We start from the raw sequence: 15000 nt of genomic DNA, 5'->3' as shown, positions 1-15000 counted from the left end.
CTAATCTGCTTTTGATATTTTCAACAGATTTTTTTTTTGAGAGATTTTTGCTATAGGGCACATGTGCTTGCCAGAAAGAGAGAGGGAGATAGAGAGATGGAAAGTGAGAAATCACTCCCCTGGGAGAATGGCCACACTGCAATCCTTTCTCCTCCATTCTCCTCTCAGGATCTTGGGCATGCATACACACATGCCTGGCATGAGTTTAAGCCACCAGGTCCAGGACTCGAACAGCGGTTGACTACATGGGAGTCCAGTGACATAGCCATTACACTAACTGCTGGTCCCTCAGCAGAAGTTTTGATTTCCTGTATTACAACCCTTATCTCTGACAAATTCCGTTTGATTCTTTTTTATGATGTGTATCTCCTCTTTCAGATTGTGCAAGAACTTCTTCACCTCCTGGAACTTGATGTCTCTTTTCTCCTGCATCTTCTGGAGTTCATTGTCTCTATTCTCTTGCATCTCTGTTAGCTGTGACAGTATGACTATTTTAAATTATTTATCTGACATTTCCATGAATTCCCTTGTATTCTTTGTGGAGGAAGAGGAGTTATTCTTTTCCATTAAAGGGGAGATAATTTCTTGGTTTCTCATATTTCTTGTACCTCTGTGGTGGTTTCTGGTCATCTGATGGATTATACATTTTTTTCCCTATTTTTTGGAGTTAAATCTGAGCAATCAGAGGAATGCAGAAGGAGGTGTCCTGCAGTCTATAAATAGTACCATTTTTCTCCCTTTGTACAGCTGATTCAATGAAAATTGAGGATTAATCTGACCCTAACAAGTATTCAGATATTTAGCTACTGAGCACCTATACCTGTCTAGAAAATCAGTGTGTGGAGGCAGAACAGAAAAGTGAGAAAGGTAAAAAGAAAAGGAAAAGAAATAGAAACAAACCTAAGAAGAGAGAAAAAAAGACAAAAACAATAAGAAAAAGAGAAAAAAACATTTTTTATCAAAAAATGAAAATCGCCTTGCGTGCTAGTACGTCTCACAAATGGAGCCACTCAGAACTCAAATATAGATGTCTGCTGATTGGCTTATCCTGTGGGGGCAGTGGGAAAGGTAAGAATTAGAAAGGCAAAAGAGAAGCAGAGAGCTAAGTTTAAAAATTAAAACACAATTAAGAATATATAGAGAGATATGGAAAGCGACAGAGAATACCTAGGGTGTTGTAACCTGGCTCCTGGCTAGACTGGGGAAAGCAGGAGGTTGAAGTCTGGGCAGAGGGTCTTCGGTGGTTGAAATCCCTGGATGGGGTTACTCAGACCTCAAAGATAGATGCCTGCTGATTGGCTTATCCTGGCTCCTGGCTAGACTGGGGAGTAAGAGGGTGAAGTCTGGGTAGAGGGTCTTTGGTGGTTGAAATCCCTGATCACAACTCTTGAGAAGGGTGAATGATGTTAGTAAAAGCTCTAATTTCTCAAGAGAATAATAAAAACCCTAAAATAAAAAGTATAACGCCTATTGGTTGCATAAGGTAGTTCATTTGTTTTATTAATTTTTACAAATTTTAAATGTATGGTATATTTCATTGTTACTATTGCACAAGGGCAAAATTCATTAAACTCCAATTCCACATTTCATTTAGAGAAAAGAAATGTCATTATCCAGTTTCACAGTCATTATCTATTCCACCTTTCTAATAGAACTCTAATGTATTAAATCATTTATCTATCCTCAGATAACTTCAGGTAAAGTGTTTAAATTCCCTGGAAGATTATGGGACCCTAATAAATAACGAGACCCTACTATTTGATTCAAATGATACAGAAGTTTTAATGTTCACTGAAGTGAGCCAGACTTTGAAAGAAACACATTGTATATCCCTATTCAATACATAATGAATGTCTGGACTCTATGGCAGAAATGGAAAGATCTGAAGAAAAGATAGTAGAGATGATAATGTAGATACTAGAGACTGTAAAGGAGGGAAAAAGATGGTAGAGAGTAGGTAGTAGAGGGTGTGTCTGAGGGGCAAAGGGAAGATACATTTTTTTTTAAGAGGTTTTTGCTATAAGGCACCTGCACTCGCCAGAAAGACAGAGAGAGACAGAGAGACAGAAAGTGAGAACTCACCCCCCAGGGGGGATGGTCACGCCGCAATCCCTTCTCCTCCATTCTCCTCTCAGGATTTTGGGCATGCAGGCACACGCGCCCGGCGTGAGTTTTAAGCCACCAGGTCCAGGATGCAAACCACAGTCGACTACGTGGGAGTCCAGTGACAGCCATTACGCTAACTGCTGGTCCCAAGGGAAGATACATTTAACAGTCAAAATGTAGTTTTATGTTGAAAATAAAGTTCTGTGATTTTCGCTTTTAAAATAAAAAAAATTTCATTCTGAGACAAAATTAAGTAACTAAAGAAGCACATTTTTTTCTGAAAACAGCAGATTCTGATGATATTAGAGGAAGAAATGATCAAGACTAAATGTTAAATCTGTTCCATGGGGCCAGCAGATGGTGTGGTGGTTAAGGCTCTGGACTCCCAGCAGTTTGAGTCCCAGACCTGGTGGCTTGCTTTCTCATTTTCTCTCTTTTTTTTCTCTCTCTCTGGTGAGAGCATGTGTCCTATAACAAATTAAAAAAAAAGATGATAAATAAAAATAAATAAATCTTTTTAAAAATAATTTTCAAATTTAACTTTACCATCATTATTTCCCAGTTTTATCAGAGAGAAACAGAGGGTGAGAGAGGGAAAGTGAGAAAGCAAGTCACCAGATCTGGGACTCAAACCACAGTTGGCCATGTGGGAGTTCAGTACCTTTAACTACTATGCCACCTGCCAGTCCCATAAATAAATCTTAAAAATAGAATCTATGCCACTGCAGAACAATAAGACTATATATCCTTAAGTAATACAAAACATTGTAGGGGGCCAACAGATGGCATAGCAGTTACATTGCTGGACTTCCACATGGTTGACTGTGGTTCAAATCCTGGACCCAGTGGCTTGAAAATCATGCGTGTGTGTGCATGTCAAGATCCCAGGATGAGGGACCAGCAGTTAGCGTAATGGCTATGTCGCTGGATTCCCACGTAGTCGACCGCTGTTCATGTCTCGGACCTGGTGGCTTAAACTCACTGGGCACGGCACATGCGCACCCAAGATCCCAAGAGGAGAATGGAGGAGAAAGGATTGTGGCGTGGCCATCCCCCCTGGGGGGGTGATTTCTCGCTTTCTGTCTCTCTGTCTCTCTCTGTCTGTCTGGCGAGCACACGAGGCCTATAGCAAAAACCTCCCCCCCCCAAAAAAAAAGATCCCAGGAAGAGAACGGAGGAGAAGGGATTGTGTAGTCATCCCCCCAGGGGTGATTTCTCACTTTCCCTCTCACTGTGTCTGTCTCTCTGCCTCTTTGGTGAGTACACATGCCCTAACGCAAAAACCTCTTAAAAAAAGAAAAAAAAGTAATGGGGCCAGCAGGTGGTGTGGTGGTTAAGGGCGCTGGACTCCCACATGACTGACCATGGTTTGAATCCTGGACCTGGCAGATTGCCTTCTCACCCCCTCCCCCTCTGTTCTTATCTGGTCAAATAAAAATAAATAAATAAATAAAGTTAAATTAAAATAAAGTAATACAAAACATTGTAATTCTCCATGCTCTTGAATATATCTTAAAATAATGAAACAGTGAGTGTAATGTTGCTTTACCTTTTTCATTATTGGCATTAGAACTACACTGAAGTATTTATTTGAATGCTTATAATTTTAATTTCAGCACAAGTGTGTACAACTGGAAACCCTAATGAGGACTCTAGATGCTTTTAAAATTCAATAGACTAATAAAGAGGTTTTGAGTCACTTACCTGATAATGCAAAACAGATTTACATTAGCATTGTATAAGGAAAAGTCAATAAAAATAACTCTGGTCCCTCTTGTGATCCAGCTATTTAGTCGAAGGTCAATGAACTTGTTTTTGGTTTCAGATTTTGATTTTGATAATGTGAAAATATACCCTCCATTTCGGTAAACACCAACAAATCCCCAGTGCCAAGGGGAGTTGATCTTAGAAGTAGAGTATTTCCATCTGGTTGACATCAAAAGAAAAATGAAGAGATGAGAAAGTCCATTGAGAAGCAAGCTAAGAATTTAATCTTAGATTCAAAAGCAGTTCTTAAAAATATGATAGTAAATCTGTAAGTATTACAGTAATTGTGAAGTGAAATGATGAGTTAAGAATTAGGTTAAAAGCATTAAGATTTAATGTTTTTATTTTTTTAGTGCTTATCGTGGGCAACACACCAGGGTGATTAGGTTCTATGAGAAAATTCTCCAAAAATCAATCTGATGCCTCAGGGAACTTTGAATCTAGAAAATGATGATTAATTTTTGGTCAGCAGGAGCTGTGGAGGTTATGGTGCCTGGATCCCACAAGGCCAATTACATGGCTTGAATCCTTATCTAGTGGCTTGGAAAACACTCTAGGTGTGCATGTATGCATGTATGCCCCAAATTCTGAGGAGACAATGGAGGAGAAAGGGTTGTGACATGGACATCTCCTTGGGCTGGAGGTGTTCCTCACTTTCTATTTCTCTCTTTCCTCCCTCCATAGCCACAGGTGCCCTATAGTAAACTAAAAAAAAAAAAAAAAAAAAAAAAAAAAAAAGATGACTACTTTTTTTCCTGAATATGTTGTCTCATGAAATGTTAGTCTTTGAGGACAAGAATGTCAAAGGTTTTGATTTAGAAATTTATCAGAATGGGAAAAAAGATTCTTTATTGTTGTCTAAAAGTCATATATAATTGATAAATACCCAACATATAAAATTTCTGTTACAATATTTATATTGTTACAGAGGTAGCCTATTATTATTATTATTATTTTTTGGAGAAGATTTTACTATAGGGTGCATGCGTTCGCCAAAAAGACAGAGACACACAGAGAGACAGAAAGTGAGATATCAACCCCCAAGGGGGATGGCCACGTTGCAATCCCTTCTCCTCTATTCTCCTCTTGGGATCTTGGGCACGCACTCACATGCACCCAGCGTGAGTTTATGCTACCAGGTTCGGGACTTGAACCATGGTCAACTACATGGGAGTCCAGCAACATAGCCATTATGCCAACTGCTGGTCCTATCCTATTATTTTTGAAATTGTCAGAGAGCATGCGAGCTTACCAGAGAGAGCAGGAGAAAGTATCCCTCAGTGGGGCATAGCCATTCTGTAATCCTTTCTTTTTATGTTGTGATTTTGGGAGCATGCCCAGTGGTTGGTTTTTTTTTTTTTTTTTTTTTTCCCAAGCCACTGGGACCAGGACTCAAACCATGCAGTTGGCTATGTGAGGTCCAGCTCCTTAGCCACTAGCCTATGGGGCCAGCCCCAAAGCCATACTGTTTAATGAAAGTACATAAATCAAGTTAAAATGTGTGTAACTAGGTGGTCAGCAGGTGGTGTGGTGGTTAAGGCACTGGACTTCTATATGGCTGACCATAGTTCAAATCCCAGACCTGATGAAAATCAAATCACACCAGGCGTGTGTGCCCAAAATCCCAGGAGGAGAATGGAGAAGAAATTGCCACATGGCCATCCCCCCTGGGGGATGATTTCTCACTTTCTTTCTCACTGTCTCTCTCTGGCAAGTACACATGCCCTATGGAAAAACCTGAAAGGAAAAAAAAAAAAACTAAACTAATTTGTTTCCATTCTTTTGACATTTAGTCATGGGATAGCAAAAAAGAAATCCTTGATTTCTCATTTCAGTCTCCCTATTCAGCTACCCCAAAACAGATTTGAAAGGTTATACAAAGATGTACTGTTTGAACTTGTTTTCCTATTAATGACACTATGTTTTTGGCAGGGGTTAAAGTGACACCACTAAAAACAAAACAAAAAACCTTAAATGTTAATGAAATTTCTGTAGTCTAATTTTTGAGTGTTTTCTACATATGATAAACTGAAATAGGTAATTTTGTTACGCCAACTCTCTCCTAGCTTCTAATTTTTAATAATATATATTTTTTTTGAGAAAGATTTTTGCTATAAGGCACATGCACTTGCTAGAGAGACAGAGAGACAGAAAACAAGAAATCACCCACTACGGGGGATGGCCATGTCACAATCCCTTCTCTTCTATTCGCCTCTTGAGATTTTGGGCATGCATGTACACATGCCTGGCGTGAGTTCCAAGCTGCTAGGTCCAGGACTTGAACTGCAGTTGACTATGTGGGATTCTATAGATGAAATAATTTTGCCATCTGCTGGCCCCTTTAATAATGTTTTAAAAACTATTACTGCCTGTAGATGCATGAGCTTGGCAGAGAGAGAGAAAACGCCCTAGTGGACCACTGTCACACTGCAGTTCTTTATCTTCCATTTGTCCATCCTGTCAGGATTTTGGGCATGCACACACATGTGCCTTACATATATTTCAAGTCATTGGGACTAGAATCTAAAGAATGGTGAGCCATGTGGGATTTGGCTTTCCATGTACAGCCCATAACAGCTGTGCTACATGTCCAGTCCCAGGTGATGTTCTCAATTAATTTTATATTTCAGATAGAAAAACAAGTACAAATTGATTCTTATTTTGGTTATTGAGGAATAAAAGGTACAGTGTTAGTCACAATTCTGTTAAGTATTAGAGATGGTGAAATAAACCTAATCTATAGTGTTAATTTTTGTATTTAAAGTATTTGTAATTGTTTCAAGATCTGCAATATTGGAATAGCTAAAAGATTAGAGGTTGAAATTTAAAATGTGTAATCAAATAAATGACTCATCTTGTAATTTTGGGTTGAAAAGGAAGGAATAGAACTGTAATACCTAAGAAAATGTTTCATCATACTTACAACTTTATTAGAGTTATATACAAAGAAGAAATGGTTGCAAAGTCATTATTAATCCCGAGGGTTCAGGGGAGGTTGTTCAAGAAAGGAAATACAAGGGTAGCCCTGAAGCAAAATGGTTAAGTGCTATGCATAGAAGCTAGATCTCTCATGACTGAATGCAGTTAGAATCTTGGCCACGGTGGCTTGGAAAACAATCCAGGCCCATGTGTGTGCATGGGCTGGAGAAATGGAGGAAAAAGGATTGTAATGTATCTACATTCCTTTGGGAGGTGTTTTCTCTCTTTCTCTCTGTCTCCCACTAGCAATTAAAAAAAAAAAAAGGATGGGGCCAGCAAGTGGCGTGGTGGTTAAAGGCGCTGGACTCCCACATGGCCGACCACGGTTCAAGTCTCGGACCTGGTGGCTTGCTTTCTCACTTTCTCTCTCTCTCTCTCTGTCTCTCTCTGATCAAACTGAAAAATAATAATGATATAATAATAAATAAAGTTAATAAAATAATTCTTTAAAAAAAGGAAATACAATCATGGTTCATGCTTATAATATAAATATTGACAAATTATTAACATTGATTATAACTATACTGAATGGCTAAGAGGCACAGGAAGAATTTGCAGAATGGGTAGCATTAGAGGGCTACATGACATCCCCTTCCATGATAGAAAGACTGTAGGGGTGTATTAAACTGTGTAAACAAGTAATAGGAGAGTATTACTTAGAAGTCGGACGAGCTGGGACCAGTAGATGGTGTAATGGTTATGTCACTGGACTCCCACATAGTCTAATGCTGTTAAGCCCTGGACCCAGTTAGTTAAAACATGCTGGGCATGTATGTGTGCATGCCCAAAATACCAAAAGGAGAATGGAGGAGAAGGGATTGCAGTGTGTCCATCCCCCAGGAGTGTGATTTGTTCCTTTCTGTCTCTCCGGCGAAGCATACATACCCTATAGCAAAAATCTCTCTAAAAAAAAGAAAAGAGAAGAAAAAAGGAAATAGGAAGAGCTAATAGAGCTAAAAGCTGCTTATTAGAGTGGAAATTATGAGTAGGAAAGGGTATACCTTTGTATGTATTGTTATAATTTTCATAAATATTAAATTACAAAAGAAAGTTTATTCTGTCTCCAGTCAAATGTTCGTAGGACTTTAAAAGCACCAAGCATAAACAGCACTGATGCCAGCAGCTTCTGTGACAAGAAGAGATGGAGTCAATGGATTTGGGCTTTCACATTTCAATATAAAGTATAGACATGTGTTTACACCAGCATTAGACTGAGCCAGAAAACAATGGCTTTAGTGTCTTGGCAGGCATCTTAGATGCAGCGCCCTATAGAACATAACTTTCCCTTTTAATATTGGCAGTTAAAGAAGACATTGAATCAAGCCAGAATGAGAAAAGAAGAAAGTGGTAGAGCGCACCTGTGTACTCCCTAAAGATCCCCAAAAGGTTTGGGTATGTATTTGAGTCTCTGGACAGACCCAGAAAAGCTGATTGATTAACTGTTGGAGAAACTAAAATTTGGCACTTTGACCTGTGTCCAATATGACTAAGTACTTTATATATCATAGTCCAGAGAAAAGAAAACACTTTGCATCTTGAGGTAAGCAAAAAGCCAAAGGGTTCACTCTTCCTTTTCCAAACATTGCTGACCCATTCTCTTTTTTTTCAGTTACCAGAATACATGTGCAGTTGCCAGAGAGAGAGAAGAAAAGAGAGAAAGAAAAAAGTACCCTCCAATGGGGCATGGCAATTATCTCAATCTTTTCTCCTCCATTTCTCCATCCCATCAGGATTTTGGGCACACACATGCCTCTTGTATTTTTCAAGTCTCCTAGGCCAAGATTCAAACTGTGGTCAGCTATGTGGGTTATAGCTTCTTAGATACAGTGCTTAACCACTGAACTATGGGGCCAGCCCCTACCCTCCCTATGTCTTATTTTTGATACTATTAGTTTGTTGAGAAAATCACGACAAATTTTTCTATGCAAAAATATGTCATGACTTTCCTTACAACCCAATATTATTGAAATAGTCTCCTTACTTGCCAGCCCCCAGCTGGTTTACATGGAAAATACCTATTTTTACAATTTTTAGAAGACACAATGGTAAGCTGCTAGGAAAAGTTACTGTATAAATCTTATACTACTTACTCAGTATCACGTTTAAGGCCAAACTCAGACAGGTCTTCATTTTTAGAAGTATATTTGCCATAACACTCACTCATCAAAGACTGGAATAATGGATAGACCCTGCAGGTATTGTTGCGGACTTTTAGTTGACGAACCCTGGGGACTCCTAGAAGTATGTTCTCATAGTAGATGCGGCTGCTATTCTTTAGATTATACAGCTGTTGGTGATTGTACCATGAGTCCCAGTACAGACCTTCCAAAAGAGGTCCTTCCATAAACTTCATATAGAAAGAAATGTCACAGGAAATATATTTTCATGTCAACAGAATCTATGTTCATAACATTATTCATAAGAGATTTTGAGTATGAGTAAAGTTGTTGACGAAGCCACTGTTAATGCTAATGGTATTGATAATGCTGCTTCAGATGGCAGACACTTACTGAGCACTTACTATATAGTAGGCACTGCTCAAATTACTTTACAAGTATTAACTAATTTAATCCCATAACCCTTCTTCTCCCTTTCTTATATGAAGAATGTATTGAAAATTGTTCTCAAATACATGAGTATCAAAGCTGGTCATAGCCACATAATCATGACTTCACCCTCAAGTTGTCTGTACTCCTCCCCCCTCCTCCTCAATTCTGGCCATGGTGACTCTACTTCTTGCTCTGCCTCCATGTGCTCATTCTGAGACTACAAGACTAAGAGTCGTTTTTTCTTTCTTCCTTTTTTCTTCTTTGCCATTGGCCATGTGCATACCTCTAGACAGCACAATAAAGAGACAGGGTGAGCTCCACTTCTCCTATCATTCTTTCCTATTTCACTAGACCCAAACCTGTGACCTATGATATTTTAGTCCCCATCTCACACTTATTCTCTCATACTCAGAAAATGATCTTGTCTCTCTTTGGTAAGTTTTACATTCCTAGCATTTGTGATGTGACCTCTGTCCAATTCATAATTTGGTTTCTATCACCTCAACCTCCATATGTCCACAATACCAAATGAAGCTCTACATGTAGAATTACTTACAGCATATAATGTTCCCTCTCTCTAGAAGCCCATCCCTTATCCTTCCTCTAAAACTTACCTGAATTGAGACTGGCAGGTGATGTGATTGTTATGGTGCTGGGCTCCAACATGGTTGACTGCAGTTTAAATTCCAGACCCAGTGGCTTGCTTTCTCACTTTCTCTCTCTCTTTCTCTGGTCAAATTGAAAAATAATAATAAATAAAGTTAGATAATTCTTAAAAAAAGAAAAATTCAACTGAATTATCATCTCTAGAAAAACTTCCTTAATTGCCTCATTTGTATGTCCCAATATCTGTGTCATAGAATATCTGAAATGGTTGTTCTCTTGTTTTTTTCCTCACAATGTGAGCATCTTGCTGTGTTAAGTGCAATGGAAAAAGCAAATCTATTCCAATACTGAAGGAATAGTTTTTTTTTTTTTTTAAGAATTATTAAACTTGGGACCCACAGTTAGCATAATGGCTATGTCGCTGGACTCCCACGAAGTCGACCGTGGTTCGCGTCCTGGACCTGGTGGCTTAAAACTCATGCCGTGTGCGTGCGTGCCCAAGATCCCGAGAGGAGAATGGAGGAGAAGGGATTGTGGTTTGGCCACCCCGCTGGGGGGTGATTTCTTGTTTTCTATCTGTCTCTCTCTGGCGAGCGCATGCGCCCTATGGCAAAAACCTCTCCAAAAAAAAAAACACCATTTGAGTAGATAGGGCAAGTCTAGCCCCTCTTTAGATATAAAGAATTGAAGCTCAGAGCTTTAAAGGGCTTTGTCCCAGAGTCACACTGTTAGTTAACGGTAGGCTCCACCATGATCATGCTAAATTTATAATCTCATTTGTTGGTTTTTAGACAGATTCTTGGGTCAGCCTATAGCGTGGTAGTTAAAGTGTCTGGATCCCACAGGGATGGCTGTGCAGTCTGAGTCACAGGTCCAGCAGCTTGAAAAGCATGCTGGGCACCGTGTACACACACACACACACACACAGTATATTTTCTGGGCAATTAAGGAACTTTTTTCTTTAATTTTAGGTTTTTGCCATAGGGTATGTGCATTTATTTGAGGAAGACAGAGAGAGGCAGAGAAAGGAACAGTGAAAAATTACCCTCCAGAGGTGATGGCCATGTCACAGTTCCTTCTCCTCCATTCTCATCTCTAGATTTTGGGCACACGTGCAAACATGCCTGGCGTGATTTTCAAGCTGCTGGGTCTGGGACTTGAACCATGGTCAGCCATGTGGGAAATTCAGCACCTTAGCCACCATGCCACCTGCTGGCCCTGGCAAGTAAGAAGTCTCTCTCTCTCTCTCTTTTTTAAAATAATTATTTTATTTAACTTTATTTATTTATTTTAATTTGACCAGAGAGGTAGAGAGAGAGAGCAAGACAGAGAAAGTGAGAAGGCAAACCACCAGGTCTGGGACTCGAACTGTGGTCGGCCATGTGGGAGACTGGTGCCCTCAACCACCATGCCATCTGCTGGCCTGGCAATTAAGTAATCTATAAGAGTAATTTTCACTATACACAATTACAGAGTGACTTTAGACCCTAACCCTCACATAAGAAGCATATCTCTTATTTTCCAAATGAGAATATTAAATTATATATATATAAATGTATATATACATTTTTTAAAGTTATAAGAACAGTGTCTTTAAAATATTGAAAATGAAAATTCTCAATAAACACTGGATGGTTAATTCTAATAGTTTAAACAAGTAATACTCATTTTTACTCATGCCTTCAACCAATATTCATTGAATGCCTACTATGTGTACCAAAGGTTTATGAAATACCTAAAGTTATTTCTTCTACAGTCACCATACTTACCTTCCAAAAATCAGCTGTGGTGCGAATAGACTTAAAGTTGGTTCTTTCATCACCAGGCACAGAGGTGTCCAAAAATAGAGATGACATAACCTTGTTTAAGTAGTACATATGTGGGTTTACCATCCCAAAAGTCACTAAAGAGAAGAATTTTTTTGTTTAAAATTAAAGTTTAAACATTTAGTTGGTCAGAATTTAAAATGTTGTTATAATTTGTTCCCAATTTTGTTTTTAAAATTCAAATTTATTGTTCTAATTATGAAAGTAGTAATTTTTCAAAACTTGAAAATAGACATATACAAAGCAGGAAGAAGTTTCCTGTCATCTTTTTTTTTAAAGATTGTATTACTTGATTTTATTTTACACTAGGTACTGGGCACAAGGCAATCCTCCTTAATAAAGTTGACAGTTAGCTTTGCTCAGAACATTTTTAATAATGCACGTTAAAAAAAGTATTGATATTACAAATTGTTCTGCACTCCAAATATACAATAGCTTGGAAAACAACGTTTAGAAAATAAAAGTCAATATAAAAAAACAGATAAAAACAACTAGAACAGTACAGGTTTATATATGGCTCAGATGTTATAGTTTTCTTACTGCATCATCAGTGTCAGAAATGTGTTCCTTCGGGACCAGCAGTTAGCATAATGGCTATGTCGCTGGACTCCCCACATAGTCGACTGCGGTTCACGTCCCAGACCCGGTGGCTTAAACTCACGCTGGGCGCATGTGCATGCGTGCCCAAGATTCCGAGAGGAGAATGGAGGAGAAGGGATTGCGGTGTGACCAGTCCCCCCTGGGGATGTCTCGCTTTCTATCTCTCTGTCTCTGTCTGTCTGGCGAGCGCACGTGCCCTATAGCAAAAACTTCTCAAAAAAAAAAAGAAAAGAAAAAAAGAAATGTGTTCCTTTAGCTGGCTCCATTGCTCCAGGTTTAAAAAAATACCTTTTCTTCCTGGTTTCATTTCACCTTCTGGATCCATCCAATATTCTCTGAGATCAATCAGAACTTTCCCTTTAAAATCCCGAACACTGACATATCTCGTTTTCCCAACTTGAAACATGTTACCGTCTCTGCTGCTGCTGCTCTGTTTGGAAGATGACAGAGCTCTAGAAGTTTCACCAGTCTTTTGCTTCCTTACAGGTTTTTCTGGAGCAACTTGCTTTTTCCTCTTTAACTTCTTGTCAACTTCACTGTCAGAATAACTGCCAGAAGAGTTTGAAGAAACAAGTTCCTTTGATTTAGGCATTGCTCTGCTCCTGCTATTGAACAACCTCCTGCTCATTCGCTCCCGACTTGTTTCCTGTAATCTTACCACTAGGCCACTAGTGTTAAATTTGGCTTATATTCTATAGATATTTCTTTATATACATATTTATTAAATACATTTATATATAATAATTATATATAATTGTAATCCCTTTTCCTCTGTTCTTCTCTTGGGTGTGCATGACAACGTGTCTGGTATGTTTGTAGCTGCTGGGTCTGAGACTTGAACCACAGTTGACCATGTGGGCGTCCAGCACCTTAACCGCTATGCTACCTGTTTGCCCCTATAATATATACTTAATATAATAAATATATAATATTGAATAAATATATATTTAATATACACATTTAATAAAGATAACAATTTTATCTTTACAAAAAATGAGATCATATTACACCCACTATTCTGCAAATGTTTTTTCCTCCATCTTGAGTAAACAACACAATGTGGTGACTGGTTAAGGCTGTGGACTTTGAATTCAGATCGATAAGGGTTTGAGTCCATCTTAGGGATAATGTTTTCTGTCTCCTAGTTTTATTGTATGATGTGTGATGGTGCATGCAGAACACCTGAAACTGTGCTTTGGCACATGGTAAGTCTTTAAAAATATTAACCAGTATTCTTCCTCTCTCTCTCTTGTGTGTGTGTGGGGGGACTTCATTTCATTTGTTTTTGCCAGAGACTCAATTTAAAAGAAAATTTTTTTTAAGAATTATTTTTTATTATTTATTGTTATTATTTTTTTAATTCACCAGAGAGAGAGAGGGAAAGTGAAAAAGCAAGCCTCCAGGTCCAGGACTCAAACTGTGGTCAACCGTATGCAGGACCCAGCAACTTAACCACTATGCTGCCTGCTAGCCCCAAAACTCTTTAATTTTTAAAAACAAAAACAATCTTTAATAAAAGTCCATGGAACAATGGGCCTATACCATTCTTTTTTTTGAGAGAGATTTTTGCTATAGGGTGTATGTGCTCACCAGAGAGACAGAAAGAGAAAAAAAGAAAGAAAGAAATCATTCCTCCAGGGGAAATGACCATGCCACAATCCCTTCTCTTCCATTTTCCTTTGGGATTTTGGGCATGCATACACACCTGCCCATCGTGAGTTTCAAGCCACTGGGTCCAGGACTTGAACCTCAGTCAGCCCTATGGGAGTCCAGTGCCTTTTGACAATTTTTTTTATTATTTTATTTTATTTTATGCATTCAATCACTATATATCACATAGCTTATAAAGTGAATTTACCCAACATGAATACACTTTGCACCAGTGTAGTTGAGGATACTATACATATTATTATCAAAAGATAATCATCCATTTCTGTGTCCTATAAATGTCTTGCATCTCTGTTTTCCTCCTGGATTTCTTTTCTTATACTATCTGTCTTCTCCCAACCTCTTTCCACACTGTCTCCACTATCCATAACCATGTACCATGCTTCTGTATCCTCAAATCTTTCAGTTTCTGCTATAGAATGCAGACAATCAATATATGTTAAGTGGAGACACCATATCTCTCTTTCAGAGCCTGGCTTGCTTCACTCAGGAGGAAATCTTCCATATTTGTCCACTTTCTATCAAATGCCAGGGTCTTTTTTTATGGCTGGGTAATATTCCATGGAGTATATGTGCTACACTTTTTCAATCCATTCAACTGTTTGTGGACATTTGGGTTGGTTCCACATTTTAGCAAGCGTGAATAATGCCATAATAAACATAGATGTGCAAGCACTTTTCTGAGTGTTCTCCTATCCTTTGGGTAGATACCGAGGAGTGGAATTGCTTATAGATCTATTTGTCGATCTTTGAGGAACTTTCATATTGTTATCCACAATGGCTAGGCCAATTTACATTTCCACCAACAGAGTTGAAGAGTTCCCCTTTCTTTCTTTCTTTCTTTCTTTCTTTCTTTCTTTCTTTCTTTCTTTCTTTCTTTCTTTCTTTCTTTCTTTCTT

The 15000-nt window shown here is 38.5% G+C and overlaps 2 protein-coding genes across 2 annotated transcripts in view; both read right to left on the bottom strand.

The window, feature by feature from the left end:
* PKD2L2 (polycystin 2 like 2, transient receptor potential cation channel) overlaps positions 1 to 15000 on the bottom strand; it is a 69434-nt gene that overhangs the window by 40839 nt on the left and 13595 nt on the right. Inside the window, exons 2-4 of the mRNA XM_027768841.1 lie at positions 11777 to 11910; positions 8943 to 9199; positions 3811 to 4032 (exon numbers count right to left, since the gene is read on the bottom strand). Of these exons, the coding sequence (XP_027624642.1) occupies positions 3811 to 4032; positions 8943 to 9199; positions 11777 to 11910 (613 nt within the window). The remainder of the gene's footprint in view (positions 1 to 3810; positions 4033 to 8942; positions 9200 to 11776; positions 11911 to 15000) is intronic.
* On the bottom strand, positions 12359 to 13025 carry LOC106734047 (activated RNA polymerase II transcriptional coactivator p15-like). The gene is made up of 2 exons (XM_014584775.1): positions 12678 to 13025; positions 12359 to 12394 (listed from the first exon to the last, which is right to left on the bottom strand). Exons 1-2 carry the CDS (start codon positions 13023 to 13025, stop codon positions 12359 to 12361), a joined length of 384 nt encoding a protein of 127 aa, XP_014440261.1.

Source organism: Tupaia chinensis, unplaced genomic scaffold (genome assembly GCF_000334495.1).
Source record: "Tupaia chinensis unplaced genomic scaffold, TupChi_1.0 Scaffold147608_1, whole genome shotgun sequence".
NCBI classification, from domain to species: Eukaryota; Metazoa; Chordata; class Mammalia; order Scandentia; family Tupaiidae; genus Tupaia; species Tupaia belangeri.
The sequence above is the reverse complement of the archived record's forward strand: the minus strand, read 5'-3'. Positions and strand labels throughout refer to the sequence as shown.